The 22,825-nt window shown below is 32.0% G+C and overlaps 1 protein-coding gene across 5 annotated transcripts in view; it reads left to right on the forward strand.

The window, feature by feature from the left end:
• Positions 1 to 22,825, forward strand: part of LOC124359518 (cdc42 homolog) — a 30,113-nt gene that overhangs the window by 4,188 nt on the left and 3,100 nt on the right. For 4 of the 5 annotated variants that reach the window (XM_046812319.1, XM_046812316.1, XM_046812321.1 and 1 more), the window contains exons 2-6: positions 8,211 to 8,321; positions 11,526 to 11,598; positions 15,505 to 15,614; positions 20,349 to 20,546; positions 21,873 to 21,978. In XM_046812319.1, the coding sequence (XP_046668275.1) occupies positions 8,217 to 8,321; positions 11,526 to 11,598; positions 15,505 to 15,614; positions 20,349 to 20,546; positions 21,873 to 21,962 (576 nt within the window). In that variant the 5' untranslated portion in view covers positions 8,211 to 8,216 and the 3' untranslated portion in view covers positions 21,963 to 21,978. Of the gene's footprint in view, positions 1 to 7,706; positions 7,727 to 8,210; positions 8,322 to 11,525; positions 11,599 to 15,504; positions 15,615 to 20,348; positions 20,547 to 21,872; positions 21,979 to 22,825 lie in introns of those variants that run through there. The other variant, XM_046812317.1, reaches the window with a different exon arrangement.

Raw genomic sequence — 22,825 nt, forward strand, 5'->3', positions numbered from 1 at the left:
TCATAATTAAATATTTTTTAACTGTAATATATTAAATAAAATATATACATCACTACTAATAGTATCAGTGGAAGAATGCATTATATACCATGGCAACAGTAAAGAAAAAAAATATTTAATTCAACTTTTTTTGAAAAGGGGTATGTCACAACTTACTGAGGTAAAAACCGGGCTAAGTGCCACATTTAATTCGGGCTATGTCACAACTTACTGATGTAAAAAGAGGGCTAAGTACCAAAAAAATATTACTAAAAAAACCAGAAAAATGAAAGAGTAAGCAAACATGTAGTTAAAAAATAATACAGGTTAAAAAGACAAACAATTATAATGTTATACCAGTTTAATTATTTTAAACTTTTACTCAAATACTCGATAGTATATTATACACTAAACTAAAGTTAACAGTCAGGAACACTGACACTTTTATGCAGTTAAATTATTATAAAAGTCTTTGTTCTCTTCTTTGAGGTAAGGTATCATCTTTTTCAGGTCTTCTTTTTTTTCTTTAGTTAATCGGTTTATTGTTTGCAAAGTGGATAGGTTTTGCAAGATGTCCTCTTCCTTAACCCCCTTTTTGAACACATTTATTTCAAGCCAAGTTTCAATACCAGTCCATGATTTTTCCACAAATACCTTACCTGGTTTTGTTCTTGTAATTTTTAGCCATTGGACTTTGGATGGATATTTCCAATTTCTTTGTATTCAGACAATTGTTACTACTTTCCTTAAAATAAAAAAAGTCATCTTGATCCATAAGTGTGGCAAAAAATTGCTTTTTGTGGGAGGCACTTACAAGAATTTGAACTATGTCTAGTGGGACTTCACACCTACTTTCTCGTTGAGCGCAAAGTCTCGATCACAAGAAAGATATGAATGGCCTGACACAAGATATTTATGTTCAATTTTATCAAAGATACCACGACAAACTAAATAATTCCATAAAAACAGCAACATTTTGTTTTTATTTTGTCCCCCACAGTTGTCGCTCCAAACATCAACGTTTTTGTGGGTTATTTTGTTCAAAACTCCTTTGAACAAACAAGATGCTTCACCCTTTGCTCGTCTCTTACACGGTAATACTAAAGGCACATCCATTATGGATAACACAAACTCAATCTAATCACAATGTAAAGCGGTAACACACACTCCTCATACAGTGGTTAGAATGTCTGTGGCAACAAACATAACCTGCAAAACACGTGTAGTCTGGCGTGTGTTGCGCGCGGCACTTGACTCGGTTTTTACTGATGTCACCCTTGAACATAGCCCATGCGCATTCTAGCGGCAAGGATTTGAACGAATTATTGATTTTTCTCGACATAGCCCGGTTTATACTGTATTGGGGTTGGCTTATAGCACACATTTTGATACTAAACTCAATTTCTTAATTTTTGGCACTTAGCCCAGTTTTTACTTATACTCTACAGTTTATCTTCACAGAAGGACTCATAATCAAGGCTAAAAGCTTTGGTGGTAGAGGCCTTGTTTACATTTAAAAAATCACATAAATAAAATAAATTTTGAAAAAACATTTATTTTTCAGAATTTAGTATCTATTAGAAAACAAATGTGTCTACAATTTACTGTTTCAATATTTTTCTTAGATTTTAGTTTTCTGCCATGGAATGACCTTTTCTAAAGGTAACTGTTATTTTGGGTATCTAGAATAGTGGATCCAGTTTTTATATCGATATTAGCTAACACAGTATTGCATAAATTCAACTATCTATATAATCAATTGATAGGCTTACAGACCATTAAATTTGAACATTAATTTAAATCATATGTTTCAACTTTAAACACGTGTTCAGATTGTAAACATAGACTAATAATTATTGATTGAAAGTGACTATTTCTTACCAAAAAACAGTTAACTTTAAAAACAAAACAAAATATGTTTATAGTTTGAAATTGTGCTTAAACATGATTTCAGCTATATAATTAATTTACATCAATTGATAACAGTTATGTTATAAAATACCATTCTAATAGGCTAGATTAGTAATTTTTGGTGAGATATAAATTAAAGTTCATACAGCTGCATGCATATTTCCTTCCAGAAATATTTTTTAGGCTTAACTTACTAATGTTTGTTAAACCTGTTTAATATTATACCAGTACCTTTAGCATATATTTAAATGCCGTAGTAATTTTCATAAATACATTGATACAAATTAATTTAAAGATGAAATGTAGGCTATTAAGTAAACCTGTTTAATATTATACCAGTACCTTTAGCATATATTTAAATGCCGAAGTAATTTTCATAAATTCATTGATACAAATTAATTTAAAGATGAAATGTAGGCTATTAAGTCTTACCTTAATGAGATGTAGCCTAAAATATTTTATGCAAGTCTAGTAAGGCTTTAAAGAAATTATATAATCTGTCTCAAATTAGACAGGCCATCGATCTGAAACCATATTGCAACCCACTTAAAGAAGTTATTTCTCTCCAGGTAGTCAGCGGATCACAAGTAATTTTTTCAATGAATTTTTAAACAACCTGTAAATGAAAGACACTAGTTTCATTGTCCCATATGTCTATCATTACCTTTTATAAATTTCTGGACTAAAAAATTGGTACAAGTTTTCTTTTACATATTGATTATGTAACTGTTCAGCTAATGTACAAGACGATTTTAGCCTAGCCCATTATTAATTTTCATACCAATGAAATTTGACTAAGAGGAAACTTTTAGCACTATGTAGCACTTTGAATCCCAAGACCCAGTTCAGGTCAGCAGTCATTTTTAGTTTGTGGTGATAGGTAATTAGTAATACTGACATTTTGGTGTTGTGTTATGTGTGGTTAGTAATATATGATTACTATTATTCTTTGGATTTTTTTCTAAACAATTCCAAGCGAAATAGAATTACAGATTAAGTAAAACTTGTGTTACAGACATCTGATTCAATATAGTTGTCTGGAAGTTACCATAGTATCTGCGTTGTTATGTTAAAATAAAAATTATTTTAATTATAATGTATTATAAAATAAGTATTTTGCATGTTCAGTTACATAGGTTTTATTGTGGTATTTACCTTACACATAAGATTTTCGGATCCAAAAACAAGAAACATTATCGTGGATGCATTGTTTTATACAGATTCTGAGGATGACAATTTGGATTATTTTAAAAATGTATATCGGTAGGCCAAAGGATAATAGAACAGTTGTTTTTTAAAAGCTAAGTGACTTTATTGACAAATTTGGGTCTGAAGCGGAGTTCGAGGTTGATGAAAATGTTGATCCTGATTTTGAGGTTACTTGTAAAACAGATACAGTATTGTAAGTTATGATTCTGATATTTTATACTTGACCCATCCATCCCTTCTACTTACTACTGGTCTGCAGAGCAGAGCACAAACAGGCCTAAGGAATGAATGAAGTGAAAGAGAATTTCTACCAGATAAGGCTGAAACTAGGCCTAGGCCTAATAAATAATAGAAATTGACTGTATACGTGATAATTCCATGGAGATGGAGAGTAAGTTTAGTACTGAAGATTTTCAAGTCTTAAACGACATTAATGTAACAAGTAGACCTAGGCCTCAACCAAATGAAAGTAAAAAAAAAACCTGAAGAACTTGGATGGAAACCAGATGATGAACAAACAAGTCTTCATCTGTTCAATTAATTCAGTGGCATCAAAGATGCTGTCAGTAAAAACATCACTCCATTTGATGTTTTTTTCCTCAACGCTTGATAAAACTGTTTAAAAATTAGGGACCATTAAATATGTTAAAAGTATTTTTGACAAACTACAAAGAATTATTAAAGAGGAAGAGTGTATGGGCATCAGGAGCAACTGTAAAATTACACATTTTATTTTAAAATAATTCTCCAGTCGTTTATTGTTAAAATGTCTTAACTGAGAGATTATTGAACTGGGGACATTTTTATAAACATGGAATTTGCTGCTTCAGTGAAGCTTAGCTATAGTTTATTGTGCTTTATCAAATTTTCATTTGAATGATAATGCCTTGTATGTCCCATATAATACAGATGGACATGATCCATGTGGAGACTTGGTAAATCAATTTCTGGATTGTCTCTCCCAATGAAAGTCTCACTGTTGATGAAGGCACTATGGTTTTAAAAGAAGAATTTAATGTAGAGCGTATAAGAAGAACAAGCTGAACAAATACGGTATCAAACTGTACATTATGTGTGATTCTTCCACTGGGTATGTCTTGTCATTTGAGTTTTACACTGGTAAGGGGAACACAAGAGTTCTGTACCAAAAACAAAGTCTGATACTACAATAGATAAAACAATTGTTAATAGAAATTATAGTTTATTATCAGTTGCGTTAAACACAAATGAAATGGTAAAAGCTTATTGTTCCGTCTGTTTATGGTTTCTACTTCAAATACGTTTATCTGAGTGCTCACCTCAGAAATAAAGGCTTACTAAAAAATATTATTTCTGTTGGGAAAACGTTAGCTGAAAAGGATACCTTTACTTAGAAGAAGGCCAACGGAACAAAACCACTAAACTCATAGGCAGAAACTTCTGTGAAAAATGCTGCTGACTGACAAAAAGGCTAATCCGATACGAGTAAAGTTTATTTAGGGAAAACTAAACAAGATATTGGCAAAACTGGAAAAAATAAACTTTGTGGTTTTGCCCAGAGTGTGACATTGCCCTCTACCTCCCTGAGTGTTTGAAAGTGTTTCATACTAGAGCTAAGAACTACTAGATTTTCTGAACCTAACAAGTTTACCAACCACAATATCATGAACTAAACTTCGTGAAATTTGGGAGAAATGTTCAACACTCCACTGTGTATTTAAAGTATGATAGGTACGATGCAAAATCTACCACAGCTGGTTGCGTACTGAGTGTATGAAGAGTCTGATGTCAAGATGGCAGTGCTAGTTCTGCCCATTACCATTATGTTACTTTCTGGACAGCCCTCGTAGTTCAAATTCAGACTATTTCAATGACGTTAAAACAAATACAGAATGTATGTATTGCTATACCATAATTTTGTTGTATTGAAAATCCTGTTTCCTTCACAAAATTTAAATGGTATGGTACATGATTTTCATTACACCTATCAATAGCTCTCTTAAAAACTACAATTTTTGTATTTAAAGTTTGACTTTATATAATGAGAGGTAGGTACCGTATACTAAAAGTTTAAATTCCCATTAAATTTAAAAGTTGATTACGATTTATCTATAAGTAACCTCTGATGGATTTGTTTGATGACAAATCAAATAACAATGCCAGCAAAAATTTTAATTAATCTAAACACATGTTTGTACGTTCAGTTACTTCTGAAGATATGGACAAGGTTATCTTCAATAATTACTGAATCTTTATGAACAAGTTTAAGAGAAAAGATACAAGATGATATCTTGTCATATTTCATTTCCTTTAGTTACTCAGTTTGGTGTCTTTAACATAAAGACATGTATTGTTATCTGTTTGAGATTCCATTCACCAGTGACGATGCTTTCTCAATGTTGATGGTGTTAGGTGAATTTTTACAGAACTATATAGTTGCTGCTGCTGTGTACGCTCAACGTTACCCTGGACCATGAATATCATTCGTGAAAAGTCTTCCAAAGACTTGCCAATTATGTCCGTGAAACTGGAAATGTACAACCGAATTAGAAAAAAAGGGGAACAGCTCACTAGTACTATAAGAGATGATAAGTCAACAGAGGTTTTGTCGGCGGTTCAAATCAATCCATGGGACTTTTCCAGAAGAGATGCTACTGATGCAGGAATTACTCAACAATCAATAATCAGGATCCTTAACGGTGAAATGCACTGACACTAGATTTCACTACATTAAGTGAAGATGACCTTTTAAGAATGGACTTTTGTTTGGGGGCCCTTAATGAAATGCACGAAGATAAACATTTTTTCACTAGTTTTTATCATGCGACAAAGCAACCTTCATGAGGTTGTGGTTTTTTTAGAATCCTCACTGGATACGAGATGTAGACAACCAAAGGTACCGGACCCTCAATACTTAGTGCGGTATTATCAGTAACCAAATTATTGGACTGTTCATAACTGATCCCAGATAGCTTTGAGTCTTTTCACATTTTAGTGTTTGATGAAATCCCAATTTAAGATTCAGGGCTTCAGAGCTCAGTTTACAAAGATGAAACTTTCTCCATTATAGCTCCTAGTACATAGTCTCTCACTTCGGTTTGAGTTAATGAATTTCTGGGCTTCTTGCAGTTTAGATAATGGTTGATATGGATGGAAGTTCTTCCCTATGTGAGTAACTAATCTATGGGAATCATGGGGATATTAGCAGATTGAGATGAGATGCCTGATTGTGCCTTCTAAGTAGGTTTCAATTCTGGGATGTACAGAATAAATATTTGCTGTATTTATGACCTGTATAGCAAGAAGAAGTGGCGTGAGGATCGAGATGAGATAATCGCCTGAATCGTAGTCTTTGACATCAGGCCTGGGACACTTTAACATTAGTATAAGGATACCCAGTAACAATTCTTGTAGGTTATGAAATGTTTATGGATGCTAAAGTGAGAATGGTTCAGCAAGACTGGCAGTGGGAGGAACGGAGACTGAAATTTTTCTCACAACTATTATTATTGGCTTCATTTGGAGCCACCTTAAAATGCAAGTAATAGTTTCGATGACAATTTAATGCCTATTAAATGATTATTTTTTTGTTCCCTTAGGACAAGAAGCTTATATATTGCACTTAGTCCTATAAGAACCTTACCGCTGTTTCCGGCAGGATATTCAGGATGGGTAAGGTTAGGGAGTAGGGGCCACCTCCTATCAAGATCCATGAGGAAGAATTAGGCCTCTAAATCTCAAAGTCATGTCTCCCCGGAAGGAGAGTCCAGCTCTGACCCAGCCTCTCCAGTCAAAGTAGACGGGGTGGCACAACCTTGTTAAGGCTAGAAAGAACCTTTGAGGTTAGGGAACAAACTCCACCAACTCCAACAGACACATCCCGCAGTAGACTAGACCTATCGAATTGCCCTTGAACCCCAGAATCTCTACATTTGCGGTTAGTGATGTGCCACTCCTGGACATCATAAGGTTGTCCAGATTTAAGTGGCACATCGGTTTTTGCTGTGCCCAGTGGTAGGTTCAACTAGAAGATATAAACCAACCAGAAGTGATCCCTGCTGGGGTATTATTAAATGATACAGAATCATATCATTACTGTATGATTTCCGATCCTACCACCCTTTCAGATTTTATATTAATTTAAGAAACATGTAAAAAATAACCAATAAAGATTTGTAACAGCAACCTTCACACTAAACATTTAAAATTAAATTTGTGGCAATATAGGATGTTAAGGGCTATCATTTTGATAATGGTATAATTGAAGTTCAAAGAGAAGGTGGCTGTGAGTGGTCAATTTTCATAGATATACCATTAAATATTGCTTCTCATTAGTTATGCTTCCAGTGGTCAACTAAGGCTATATCTTCTTTTTATTGAATACGCTTGGTGGTGATTACATTTCACCACTTAAGTATACTATGATTATAGTACAATAGACAAGTAGTGCTTAGTGACAAGATATGGAATTGCAATTGTGATAATATCAGTGTTTATAACCACTATCACCAAGTCTTGAGAGTCAGATATGAGCCCACCTCAGCCAGTTATCAGTTGGCAGTGGTGTTGTCTATGTATACCTTGTACAAGAAAACTGTTTCAGCACATTACATCAACTATATAACAACTAACAAATATGTTTACTCTGGTCAGTTTTATTTCATGCAATATATTTGTATTAATGTTAACGGGAACTCTATTCGTGATTATAATTTTTATTTGATTTTATTAATTTATTACATTAAATGTTTTTGTAAAACCAGCTCCATTTCGTTTCAATGACTATATAATATTGAGTGAAGAGAACATCTGCACATAAATATAATTGGTTTGTGTACTTATGGGTAGAGGATGATGCAGCATTGTCCATTGAAAAGTATTAATGGTGATAAATTATTTAAAATATGGTAATTTGTTTAATCAGTTTTTAAATTGTGATTGAGTAATAATAATACTCTAGGGCTACTAATTATTTGTTAATTTATCTATAGCTATGCTAAAACTTGAATATACACTCTAGAAAATTCTAATACAAAGCAGTTATATAGTAATAGATTGAGTTCAGTTGTATTTAAGATTGTAGTATATTTTATTATCTGTATTGTATTATATTTTTAATCTTCTGTTAACAGAACACAATGCAGACTATCAAGTGTGTGGTTGTTGGTGATGGAGCCGTAGGAAAAACATGTCTCCTTATATCTTATACAACTAACAAGTTTCCATCTGAATATGTGCCAACGGTAAGTATAAATTTGTATGTTGTAACTTTTAATTTGATCGCATCAATAGAGCTAAAACCATCTTTTCACCGCAGTTCGTAAATCATAGTTATGTATATCTTAAGTTATCTATCTGTCACTAGGAGTTGTGAAGTTGTGTTAAAGTTATCTGTCTATCACTAGGAGTTGTGAAGTTGTGTTAAAGTTATCTGTCTGTCACTAGGAGTTGTGAAGTTGTGTTAAAGTTATCTGTCTATCACTAGGAGTTGTGAAGTTGTGTTATGGAACTATTATTGAGCTCACTATAGCTGTAAAGTAACTTTAGCTAAGAGATCTGTTACAAAGTAATGCTAATTTGTTTAAGACAATTTAGTGTTTTACAATAAGAAACAAGGCAAGGAAAATCCCACTTAACTTTAGGGAAGTAGAATTATGTTTCTTACATCCTTGGATTTAACTGCTCTGAATTAAAGAACTATTTTCAAATAATGACGTCTATATTGTTTTTTACTTTTACACTTGTAAATAGTATTTTACACATGGTAAAAATAATATTTGTTTGTCAAGATTGTTATATATTAGTTGCCTTTATGTGTAACTGAATTCTACATGTACAAAATTGTTAGTAGTCCAGATTTAATTAAAAAAAAAAAAATGGGAATTTAGGCTTTTATTGACTTTTTTGCAATATAGAAGCTACTGAAATTTGTTAATTTTCATGTTTGTTAAACGAAAGTTATTTATCTTCAAAACATATCCACAACGTATGTTAATTCTGAGTGTCAAGCACTTATTGAGGGATGGCTTGGTCATTGCCAAGAATTTATGAAGAGTCGTATCCCTCAGAGCCAAGCACTCTTGGTATTTGTGTAGTGTCTCAGATACTAACTAATAACCTACTAAAAACCTACTAACCTCAGATACTACTAAAAAGATGACATGGCTAAACCAGCTATTGGTATTTCTAAAGGGCTTCGGTCAGACCAAACAAAACTTAATAAATACTGTTATTGATATTTGTTGATTCTAGTTATATCTTGTTTTACGATTTGGTGTCGTAAGATCTCAAAATAATTAGTTAGTGAATGTTTTATTTGTTTTATAATATATAGTAACATTAGAAACCTCTTGTGTGTGCCATTTTTCTTATTTTTATAATACCTTAAAAATGAGGTGTCACTTGCTAGGAGGTTTCTATTTACAAATTTTGACCTGCCTTTAAATTACACCATTTTTGTATCAAAAGATTTCATACAACAACAAAAACGGTAGTTGTGAAAGTAACAGCCAGAGCGGCAAAATGCGAGTTTTGCATTATTAACTTATTGGAATCGTCCTACAGAACAAAACAATATAAGGTTTGACGGGGTGGAAATGAGAAATAGCGAAGTTGTATAACATAAAAAATGGAACAACTGTTCACTCGCGGAGCAATATTTCCATGTTGTACATCCGCGTCGGGCGTCACGTGACCTTTTGTGACGTGATTTACCTCGTGATGACATCATCGCATATGCCGCTATCTTTGGAAATGTATATGAAAAATAATGCTGAAATTAACACAATTTTGACTCAAATGAACAATGTTTTCTTAATTTCGAGCTACAAATTAATTAGTTGTTATCGGGTTGAGATGAGTGCTACCGGCCATCAGCGCGGGCTGCGCTCAGATAACAGATACGCTATCAGTTCCAGCTGCAGATAATATTTATAGATATCCAGACACAGCACACATACAGAACATTAAAAACTTAACTATTTATGAGTATACCCCCTAAAACCGTATATATTTTTTGTTCAGGAGGATGAGCAGAATACGATGATAATGTCAAATTTGTGATTTGCCAGGTTGGCCTTTAACCTCATAATTGCCAAAAAAACTCCTCAGTTGGTCATATAACACATTGGAGTCTGGCTCGCTATTTGCTGTTTTTATAGCCTGGTCTGCATAAATTAATGGGTTTTCAGATTTTTTTTTAGAAAACTGTTCAATATTATGTATATGATATTATATTTTCTTGAAAGTTCTATCTTTCCTCTTTAAATTGATATGTAAAACTGTATTCCTATAAAATCTAATTAATTTAAAAAAAATTTCAAAACTAAATTTTTTGAAGAAAAATAAAAACTCCCGCATGTCTTGTGTTACTTGAAAACTAACTTTTGAGTAAATAAAACAAGTAATTTAAATTTTTTTAAAGGCATTTACTATATACATATTTACAAATAATTTTAATTGCCAAAAAAGTTTCAAATGCAAAAAAAATCACACAAAATCCTTTTTAGTGTGATACTCTTCGAAACAGTCAGGTAGGCAGAGTGCCACATTACAGTCCTTGCAGTAGAACCTGCTGAAATCCGGATCATCATCGGTGTCATCAACAATATCAGAGTCCGTATCTAACTCTAATTCAGCTAATATACTGCCCTCTTCCATTGTTTTTTTAAACGCGCGCCTCTCCATGATTGTTGTCGTAGATAGACTGACGACGCGCCAGGCCACGTCAGTCGCTAAACAAAAGCCTCAAGTGGGTATGACGTAGTAGCGCCTAGCGGAATTTTTCTGAACTAACCAACAAAGCTGGCTTTCTAATGCAGCAGACGGCACTCGAATATCACTCGGGCAACTCCGTATATTGATCGGCAAAGCCGTGCTCGAGTCACGCTCGAGCGTAGACTCGAATGTGATAAACATACCCCTAAGTAAATCACTTCACCTGTATTTATAAGAAAGTTAATAGGGGGAGAGGGACTTTAAAGACACCCGGTATTATGGTGATATGCCTATTGTAATGTGTGTTGTTTTAAGATGTTAAAAGTCCTCTTTTGAATTTTTTATCATTCAAACCTTATATCACGTTAAATGTGTTTGAATCTCTCCTGCTTGTATGGGTAGACACTCTGCTCATACTGAAAATTTTCTTTAATCATTTATCCTCAGGTTCAGTTCCATAATTTTCGCTGGTTTGAAACTTCCAAATTCAGTTAAGTGTGGATGAACTAATTAAAAATAAAACTTTCATTACTTTGGTAACAGTACATTTCGGTATAAGGTAATTTCAGTAACAAAACTATTATTTTTCACGATTTACCTTTCAATATTGAATTTTTATGTAGGCTATGACATGTTATATAGACTTTACCTAAGGATAAATTCTACTGATTTTTAAATGTTGGTTTATCATAGCTAAATATTAGGTATAATAAAGTTTATTTTCTGTTTAGGTATTTGACAATTATGCTGTTACTGTTATGATTGGTGGTGAGCCTTACACACTTGGACTTTTTGACACAGCAGGTATGTATTATGTTGGTTTAGAACAGTAATTTTCAATTACAATCATGTGATTTTTCTAAATAATAATGTTTAAGGTTTATTGTCAAAATTGCTTTGTACAAATTTAAACAAATAAAAGTAAAGCATACACAGTAGAACATAATGGAAGATTTTATAGTACTAGTACAGTATACTGATCACAGATATCCTGGCAAAGTCACAGAACTTTTATGTTTAAAATATCAGTTTTTATAGGATGGTGATAATAACTAGTGATGTGTCAAAGCAGAATCTTGAATCCACCAAATCTTCAAACAAATTCAGATTCGAGAATCGATCAACGGGATTTGGCTTCTGTAGAGACTCGTCACATCATTAATAAAATTATCGGCAGCACACAAATAACCGATCGCTTAAACATTACTGTATTGTCATACTTTGTGTTTGAAAAATCGTAAATGGATAATTTTGTTAGGGAATAATCTGATGTTTTGCTTGCGATTAGTATTTTTTATGTTTGTCCATCACTGCGAGTCTGCTGTGCATTCCCAGACAACAGATGATCGGAAAAACGTGTGTTGCCAAATAATAAAACGTGTTTATGGTTATGCTTTGTACATGAAAACCCGCAGATACATAACCTAATTATCAAATTATTCCAGTTTAGTAAACCATATTTTATTTGCAGTTTTATATTTATGTACCTCCATTGCTGTGAGTCTACTACACATATTCTTTGGTAACAGATGATCGGCAGTTTGTGAGTTACCAATCGCTAAAATGTGATATTGTCATACTTTATGTATTGCGTAGATAGACTAGTAAATTAAAAAATTATCATGGTTATTTTTTCAATAATATTTTGCTTTCAGTTCGTATTTGTCTTGGTTTGTCAGACAAAATTGTTTTAATTTTTTATAAGTATTCCTTTGTATTAAAATTGCCTGGGCTCCAGAACACTACACTCCCGATAAGGTAAAATTATTGTTGTGAAACATGTTTCTTCAATCCACGTATGTATTCCCCAGTTTAATTAGGAAAATGGTGCCTTAAAATGTTGTTTTATAAAGAGTTGCTTTTTACATATTATTTGGTAATGGTTGTCAAATACACCATTAAAGGTCACAGATTTTTTGCTTCGAAGGTCATTGCAAGTCACTAAATTCATGGATTTTTATTATACCTCAGCAATAGACACCCTGTACTAGGCAGTAGTGACTACTTAATCGAAAATGTAGGTTTGGATAGAATCTACTTGATAATTATAACTAGTAGAGATACAACTAACTTCACCATCCAAAATGTTATCTTCCAAAGAGAAATAGACTACGTATACTTATTCATATGAGGATTATATGGCAGTGTTTTTGCGAAAAAGCTAAGCCGTAGCTCTGTACGGCAATTTTTAGATAGCGCTACCATGCTAAATGTGCGTTTAGAATTAATAAATTTGAATCTTCTAGTAATGATCTCATTTTCAGGGTTAAAATTTAAAATGTTGGATATTATTTATTATTGTCAAAGTTTACACATAATAACATTTTGAATATTTTCCTGTATTCTATTTTCATTCACAATTTCATTTGTTTGCTGCTAGTTAGCTCACAACTACTTTGTAAATGGTAACAGATTTACTATTGGATGAAATATCTTCTCAGATTATAATCAAAGCCAAAACCAAACAAACAGTTTTTGTTTTGTATAATGTTAAGTAATGTATTTACATAATGTTAAGACATATTCATATTGATAATGTGCGGGATTATAATTTGTAAAAATTATATTGGCAGAAAATATGCCTAGCAGAATTTTTAAGTAATTAGTGTAGCAAGCAAACATCATACTCAAGAATAATAAAACAAAAACAAAGTACTGTAAAAATTATTTATGTTACTAACAACTATAAAAACCTAAAAAATATAGTTCAATGCAGTAATTTTGAAAACAATAACAGTTTTAAGTTTAATGTCATGTACTTTGAGTTACCTAGCTCAGTTAGGAATGAGTTCAAAGTAGCTGTCATATTTCAAGGAAGAAGAGAAGTCATGTTTTATAAAACCAATAACGAAAAATGAGAACCTCTTTCTCTTCGCAATAGTACATTAACATCATCAGTACAGGTTTGAAATACATAATACAAATGGTTTTTACAGACAATAAATCAGCCACCCATTTTTGAGCTGCTGCCAATATCTGCAACATACTGAGTGCTTGAAAATGAACCAGTATTAGAGTTGAATCATAACATTTGTTTACAAGTCATTCACATCTCTTCCTAACACAGTAAAATTTATCTCTGTCTGACTGGCATAGATACAAAAATTATCAAACCTGAAAGTGACACTTAGTATAGTAAGTAAATATGCTTAAAGGACGGCTTGCATACATCATTGTCACTTAAATAATAATTCATATTGTTTTACATATTTTGGACCTAAATATTACAAAAATAAATGCATTGATAGTGTATTTCTTTCTAGCTCTTTATTTGCGATCATATTTACTTGGAATAAATAGCAATGCTATTATTTGTTATTGATAACTGTGGCTCTTGCCTCAGCTGCTATTTATCAATTATTTTTTGTACAGAAATTCTGTCAAATATGCATACATTTAAATATGCATGCATTTAATGTCATACATACAATATATGAAATCTGGTAATAATATGGAATTGGACAATTGGTGAATGGTATTATTTAATAACCTATAAAGTGTTCATATTAATGACCAATACAGAAATGTATCAATATTTGGTAAAATCTCATTAAAATAAAATATAAATAAACATATTGAATTCAGTCCACTTGTGAGTCTGAAGTTTAATCATCAATACTAAAAGTTCATTTTTGATAACTTTAGATATTTCTTCTCAATTAGACCTTAAACTCTTAGTGAGTGATTAATTTTGGTTCAACCACATTTATAATGAATTAGATGAATGAAATGAATTAAATCCACACTTTTATTGAGAAAAACATATGCAGTAAAGCTGAAACAAAACATTCAAATAATTGTTTAAACAAAAATATCATCAGGACATTGTGTATGACTATATATATATATATATATATATATATATATATATATATATATATATATATATATAGTCATACACAATGTCCTGATGATATTTTTGTTTAGATAATTATTTGAATATATATATATATATATATATATGTTTTGTTTTAAGTGGAATAAATGGGTAATAGTCCTAACTCCACCTCAAAAATAAAGACATTTATTTAGTAATATCAAATTCTGCCTCATATTTGTAGAGCTTGAGTAAGGAAGAGACTATTTTCCTCCTGTATTATTAGTTTTTATATTATTACAAGTTGCTGTTTCCCTAGATAAGCTGTAAGAATTGAGTGTCTTGACTGATTAAATTTAAATATTTTTCTCGTTGCCAAAGTTTAATCGTTTAATGTTATGTTTGCTTCCAGATGTAGTTTTGAAGTTATTAATTAATATTATAGATTTTTGTACACTGATAACATTTATTGGTATAAACAATTATTCTTTTGTTAGAAGTAAATTACACTGTAGGAATTACATTTTATAAGGTACAAACCATTTCAATTAAATAAAGATGTAAACATGTGATAAAGATAGAACTTGTGTGAAGTTTCAATTAATCTAATTATGACTTTGCAGTAGTCAGTTGATTCAAGCATTAATAGTTTGACATGGTAAGCATCTCAACCTCAACAGGTGGTGTGATATTCCATAATAATACGTTACAATACATCTGACAGTAATTATAAGTAATTTTAAATTTGTTCTCGGTTGCAAATTTTGAAAAGTATGAAATGTTATCAATGTATTTTAGTTTCATTACCTGTTGTTAAGTTGTATTATGTTAATATTAACACTTTACATTATTGTACCAGATTTGTTAGTTATAACGTTTTTTTCCATTTAAAGGGCAAGAAGATTATGATCGACTACGTCCACTCAGTTACCCCCAAACTGATGTCTTCCTAGTGTGCTTTTCTGTTGTATCACCATCATCGTTCGAAAACGTCAAAGAAAAAGTAAGAACATACTGGTAATTTCCTAGTACGTTTATTTTCATTTAAAACATTCTTTTTTCTGTCCATAAACCTTCAAAAATTAATAGTAGAGAACGAAGGGAGAGGGTGTGTGGAGGGAGGGAGAGGAGGGAGGCTGGTGGAGGGGGAGCGAGCGAGAGAATAACTATTATATTAAATATTTACAAAAACAAAGTTGCATTGTTACAGTTAAATATATCTGTCAGTTTCTTCAAGACATAAACTCATCCACCGTGTAGAATGGTCATTGAGTAAGCCTTTTTTCCAAATGTACTCTATCATGGTTTTTCCAACTCTTCATCTCATCTGGGGGAAGGTTGTAGAACTTTGTGCAGGCGTATGCTGGTTTCTTAGCATACAATCTTGTGTGGTGAAGTAGAATATTGCAGTTGTTTGCAAATCAGGCATTGTGTTGGTGAATAGGGGCAAGTCTTTGAAGTCCATATGTACAAGCAGACGAAATCACTGTCAGGACATAGTGAGAAACGACTGTAAAAATCTCCAAATCTTTAAAAGTTTTCCTGCAGCTAATATATATTCCCAATCCAGCCAATGTTCTTATTGTATTCTTTTTGGAGAAGTAAAACTCTTTTTAGGTTGGCACAGGACAAGCTCCCTCCATAAGGTGATTCCATTCATATGGCTCTCCAAAAGGGTTTGATAAGCAACTCTTGTAGACCATGTTGTACCAGAAGCAACAGTTCTCCTCACGGGCATACAATGAACTGTTTGTTTGGTTTTTGTCAACATGGTTCTTCCGAGAGAGGTGTCAACATCAACAATAACTCCCACATGTCTGGTGTGGTCAGTGGTTCCAAGATTAGGTATACCAACCATTTCAATTTTTTTTTGTTCCAAATATCAGCTGCTTCATCTTTTCTTCATTGAGGACCAAGTTGGTGCAGTAGTTAATGGCCATATACTGCTAAGAAAGAGTTGACCTATTATTAATAGATTTGTTTTACGATAAGTCAACAGTATTGTCAGCGTACATGTAGTATTTGCCATAGTATATAGGGTTTGATATAGGATGGTTAATCGTTAAAAAACTATATGAAAAACTTGCTCCAATACTGATCCCTGAGAGACATCTCTAAAAACAGGGAGTGGAGAAGGTCTTGAATTGCATGTTTCAAGCTTGATGGAGTTTCACAACTTCAGACCTACCTTCCAAATAACTGGCAAACCATCAAAGTGCTGTTCCACTAATTCCTAGATAACTCAGCTTTGACACAATTACATCATAGCCCAAACAATCAAAAGCTTTGCTGGATCCAGGAATATTCCTGTGACCCTTTTGCCATCATCAATTTTGTTGATTATTTCTTCAATCAGATCTTCCAAACATCTCACTGTCGACCTGCCCCTCACAAACCCATGCCGCCTCTCAGTAAGCAGCCTATTAATGTCAAGATGTTGAAAGATCCTTGATAAAACAATTCTCTCAATAAATTTTAAGAAGGTTGAAATCAAAGATAGCCTATAGTTTCATGTCATCCATTATTCCTTTTTTTTTGTGCAGGGGAATGACTTTAGCCATTTTCAGACTGGAGGAAAAGATCCCTGAAGAAGTGATAAATTGGCTACATCCTCAAGCAGTAAAAGACGTTACTCTTTGCAAATTTGAACAATTCTAGAGGAAATCTCGTCTGGTTGTCCTGATGGTTTTGGTTTTAAAGAGTCAATAATTGTGTTATTTAGCTCAAGCTCATTAGTTAGTAAGAGCCTATTTAGACATGTATGGCCATTATATTTCGGGGAGACAGAATGCCATAGATGTAGAACAATTTGAAGCATGGCCAGCATATTTCAACGTATTATCAGCGAATGTTGTGAAATACTGATTAAATTGGCTTGCCATTAGATTACATGATGCTATCTCCCTTTACTACTTAAGTTTCATGATGAAATAATAAGCTCCTATCTCGTATAGTTTAAGCCTGTGTATTGGATACTGGTAATCACCATGTTGTAACGAGTAATCAGTACTTGTTGGTTAACATGTTAACATTATATTTTAGAAAAAGTAAAAATATAAATATATAAACAGATGGAAGTGTTAAATTGTGTTTATGGCATAATTTTTTTCATGAATCTGGATTTCAGGTTGAAGATTGTCCTTATAACCTTTTTTTCTGAGTAAAAAAATTGGACCCCAACAGAATACCCCCAAAACATCACCCTGTACCTCAAGTGTGAATTTGCACAAGTGTAATAAACTGATTTGATAGTAATATAGTTAGCTGAAACTGCAATTACTTTCACCACAAAACATGTGGGCTTAACTTGCCAGCCAAGTATAACAAATGTTCTTTCCATTTCAGATTTTGATTGACAAGGACAGAGCAATATGTAAAACAGACTGTGAATAGTTTAAAACACCTCATTAAGGTCAGCAGGGAAAAGAAACATGGAAGTATTATTTAAATGTTTGATGATTCAAAAACAAAAACAAGTGGTTTGTCAATTGTTGTCTTCTCAAACATTTATATAAAAATAAACTGAAAACATTAGTGACATTGAATATTCAGAGTTCATGATTTGCATCTGGTTTGATTCTAATACCTTCAACGTTGGAGGCCGCTAGTTTGTCTGTTTCCGTGTGCACGACTACCCACATAGCCTTGATCTGTTTTTCGCACTAGAGATATATTTTTAATTTGTCATACACTTTCCTGCCATTTTAACTCGTAATATTTTACAGTGAGCTTGAAAAGGCTATTTTGTAGGAAAAAAGAACTTTTTAGTATATAGATAAGCACCTGGTTTTCAAGGATATCTTTGAAGTGTTATAAATCTTGTTTTTAAATAAAATTATACCAATTAAATATTTTTATTTTTGAAATCAAATAGAAAACTATTTACTGTAGAAAAATTTAACTTTACACGCACACACATGAACACACAAATTAATCACTGTGGTTCCTAAACATTTTTCATGAAAGTGCAAATTTGTTGTTGCTTTCCAAACATCTTTCAGCATAAATAAAAAATGTCCTTAATGTTTCTAATGAATACGTATATCGTATACGCATAAAAATAATTAAACAAAAACTTCAAATTTAAATTAAAATTGATTGATTTGTTGAAGGCCGGATCGTTTCTGTGTCACCATCCATTATTGGACAGGAAGTCACATTCATCTTCTATCACTACATGAATCATAATCTCAACTTAAAAATTGTTGACATCCCTTCAGAAGTCTTGTCAAACCGGACTGTCCCCCTTTTCCTGTCTATTGCGTGACACATCTACTTCATTGGATATGCTGCATGTACCACCAAGATGATTCGTTATCCAATTTAATTCACACTGAACACTAAATTAAGACACTAAATATGCTGTCCAGTCATAGAATTTAAATTTAAACACAATGGTATGTTGACAAAATCAGCCAGACTAGGTGGTTGCTGGAAATCTTTGAGCACCATTACCAATCTATAAACTTAGTGGCAGGCAGTATCTTCGTACTAAACTAGTGATCCAGTAATTTTAATCATTTTGACCAGCGATGTATCTGTAAACCATGTCTGTTGTAATGTCAATCGATAGTAGAGACAAGTCACGAAGGTAAATGTAAGTTGTTTGAGCTGTAAGTATACCAAAATGCCACTTATTAGATAGTACTTGGTAGTGTCGATAAAATGACCGTTTGGCAAATGCCCTCTGAAATCAAAAGTTATGCAATAATTTTTTAAATATGCAGATTAATTAATTAACATCTAATTAATTAAATCTGTAGTTAATTAAATTACAGATTTTAATCAGGAATTGTGAAACGCTGAAAGAAAAATAACCAAATTAAGGAAATATTGTGATTTTGTCAACAATACTTGTATGTTATATATTTTTGTTCCTTAATCAGAGCAAATCAATTTTTGCAGATGCCAACTGGTTGGTAGTAAATAAATGATTGCTAATATTTGTTTTTATTGTAATTTGTGCAGTTTTATATAAATGGGGTCCCTGTGTCTAAAAAAAAGCTTGGATGTCAAAACCAAAACCATGCTTATTGTAAATCAGTAAGGAAATCTGTTTCCAATTCCTACCATCAGATTCCAGTTGCACCCTTGGGTTTTCCTACTATGACACCCAGTCTATATTTCTTGAATTCCTATATTGTACTTTTTCAAGATCTAGGTCTCCGGTCAAATTTATCTTACATTATTTATATTTACTAAAATTGGTGTTTGTTAGTGAAATATACATTTTTAAATTTGGTAAAATTATACAATGACAATAATATCATAAATCAATGAAGATAGTACTATCACTGGTAATCATCAAAACTATGTGTTATTTTCAAAATTTCACATTGGCAGAAGCAACACCACAATCAGAAGTGAACAGTCCATGAAATGAAAACTGCTATGTCTATATTTCACTGTGATAAATAATGAAAGTAACCACAGAAATTACCGAAAGCTTTTGAAAACATGTTAATATATCTATTAATAATTTGTAATATTTGACTGTGAACATCGTGATTGAGCAAAAAATTTATTTTTTATTGTTATTTTTAATTTTTCCTTAAAATTTTTTTTTAATATTTCAAATTCATGTTGTGTCAATACAAAAATTAACTTTTACATTATAGATCGTACCTTACATCTTGTGATTTTTTAATCTTATCTGACACAGATAACCAAGAACACATATACACTTTATTGTCATAGCATGATAATCTGCATAGTAAATGTTCTATTTTTGTTTCAGTGGGTACCCGAAATAACGCATCACTGTCAGAAAACTCCATTTTTATTGGTGGGCACACAGATTGATCTGAGAGACGACGCTGGGACCATTGAGAAGTTGGCCAAAAATAAACAAAAGCCCATATCTTTTGAACAGGGGGAGAAACTCGCCAAGGAGTTAAAAGCAGTAAAATATGTTGAATGCTCTGCCTTAACACAAGTAAGCTCCCTCACTGTGTTTATTGAAGTTTCATAAACTTATTTGCGCTTTAAAGAGTGCTAATTAAGGCTCTCAATTATGATTTCTGATATTACAGATACATTTCAGTCAAATAGCTATTGTTTAACTCTTAACACATTTATCAGAGATTAGTGTCTCATATTATGTATTAACGGATTAGTAGTCATAGTTGTGGTTAAATAATACAGTAATCAACTGTTAAGTAGATTTCTGGCAGATCAACTAAAAAAACTGTAATAGAGCACTCTGGGCAATAGTGTTATTGGTAGCCTACAAAAATAAGTCTTAATTCCACCTACCACACAGTATACAAGTCTTCAGAAAAAAATTGTCAGGCCGGTGAAATGCAATAGGTGTTAGGAATGAATAGAACAATATCCATCCAGTTTCCTCTGTAAGTAATATAATTGATAAATATCGATATTAATGTTATAATATAGTAAACCATCTCTACTTCAATTCATAACAAATTTTCTTGAGTTACGTTCAGGTTACATGAGTTTTATTGACTGTTCCGATCAGCTGTATATCACAGTGCGTTGAACTACCCCTTTTGACAGGATAACAGGATGTCGGACATTTACCATCATTATGGTTATAAGGTATAAAAACGCTTCTAGGATTGGAATCTATCCTCTTCGTCAGGTGGAGGAGGTATTAGCACGTACAAAAATAGAGAACAGAAAGAATAAAAGAAGGGAAAGAAAAGGGCTGAAACATAGCCAAAAGCTGCTTAGAGTCTAGTCCAGGCGTTGTCACTGCAGAGAATGCAAGTCTGACCACGAGTCACGCGTACGAGACACAATCACACATCACACTAGCATGGATAAAAGTGGAATGAAATCCTGCTATCCTGTCAAACCTTCCATTGTCAATAACAAACTTTAATCAAAGAACTATAACTTTTCTTTCACTTTATGTCATTTAACAAAACAATGTAATAGCTATTTTATAGACGGTGCCAAATGAAACAGGACACAATAATTTAATAATTGGGAATTTATGTGTAACCAAACAGTTCATCTCCTTAATTACTAATCCTCTCTTTTTGTTTTGATATCAACAAAATTCTTTGAACAAAGTGAGCAGTTGCTAGTTTTACAAATTATAGAAATTTAATTAAGCAGCTAGCTGTTGCCATCTGCCAATAATTAACTAATAAACATGAAAATGGTTGTATATGCTGAGTCCCCAGAGCCCTACCTATTAGACACGCTATTGATTGTTTATACATATTCCTGTAGGTATTTACTAAAATCAAAAGTTAATTTTATTCAATTATAATGTTGTTTTTTTACTTTTTAGAAAGGACTTAAGAATGTTTTTGATGAAGCCATTCTGGCTGCACTAGAACCTCCAGAACCAGTCAAACGAAGACGATGTGTCATGCTGTAGGAGCCTTATGAACATTGTAAGTCTAAACATATACATGTTAATGTTAAATAAACACACACATTATATACTTTATACTTACAAACTGTATGTATTGGTATAGTGTGTGTGTGTGTGTTTATATATATATATATTTCTATTTATAACTGCTGTAATCCTACCAAAAATTATAATGTAATGGATATAATACGTTTAAATTATGTATGTAAAATTAAAAATATTCTAATTGAAATGCTCTTATGCTCTTCTAGTTAGTCGTTAACTTTCATTTCATGTGACTGAAAATAATTTACTGTAAATATTTTTTATTTTTAAATTTACAATATTGCACTTTTTAGGTAAACATTGTAATATATTATAATCAAATTCAAATATATATTTAAAAGACATATAAAAACATTATTTAATAAGGACATTTTTTCTGTTTATTAAATTATTTTAAGAATAAAAAAATAAGATGATTTGTTATGAATAAAGGTTCAAATTTGGTTAGTAGAATTTATAAAAAGCCCACTGGTTTCCTACCACTATTCATGAACTTTTAGAATACCAAATAAATTGGCTATCTTTATAAATACAAATTGAAGAAAATAGGAACAGATTATGTTTTGTTGTTCATAGCAGATTGAAAATCATAATGATCACTGGCACATGCACTTTACTATTTAAAAATAAGTGTAGATACAATTTTACTATTTAAAGTAGATTTACAGTATGAAGATAGGATTTGATAAACCAACATTGTAGAGTGGAATGTTCATTTTGTTTTGGTACTTTGATTTTTAAAATTGTATAATATAATGCATAAAATTTTACTGGAACGTGAGTTTATTGTTTTTGAATAGTGTGTTTGATAGACTTAGTTC

Source organism: Homalodisca vitripennis, chromosome 4 (assembly GCF_021130785.1).
Source record: "Homalodisca vitripennis isolate AUS2020 chromosome 4, UT_GWSS_2.1, whole genome shotgun sequence".
In the NCBI taxonomy this organism is placed as follows: Eukaryota; Metazoa; Arthropoda; class Insecta; order Hemiptera; family Cicadellidae; genus Homalodisca; species Homalodisca vitripennis.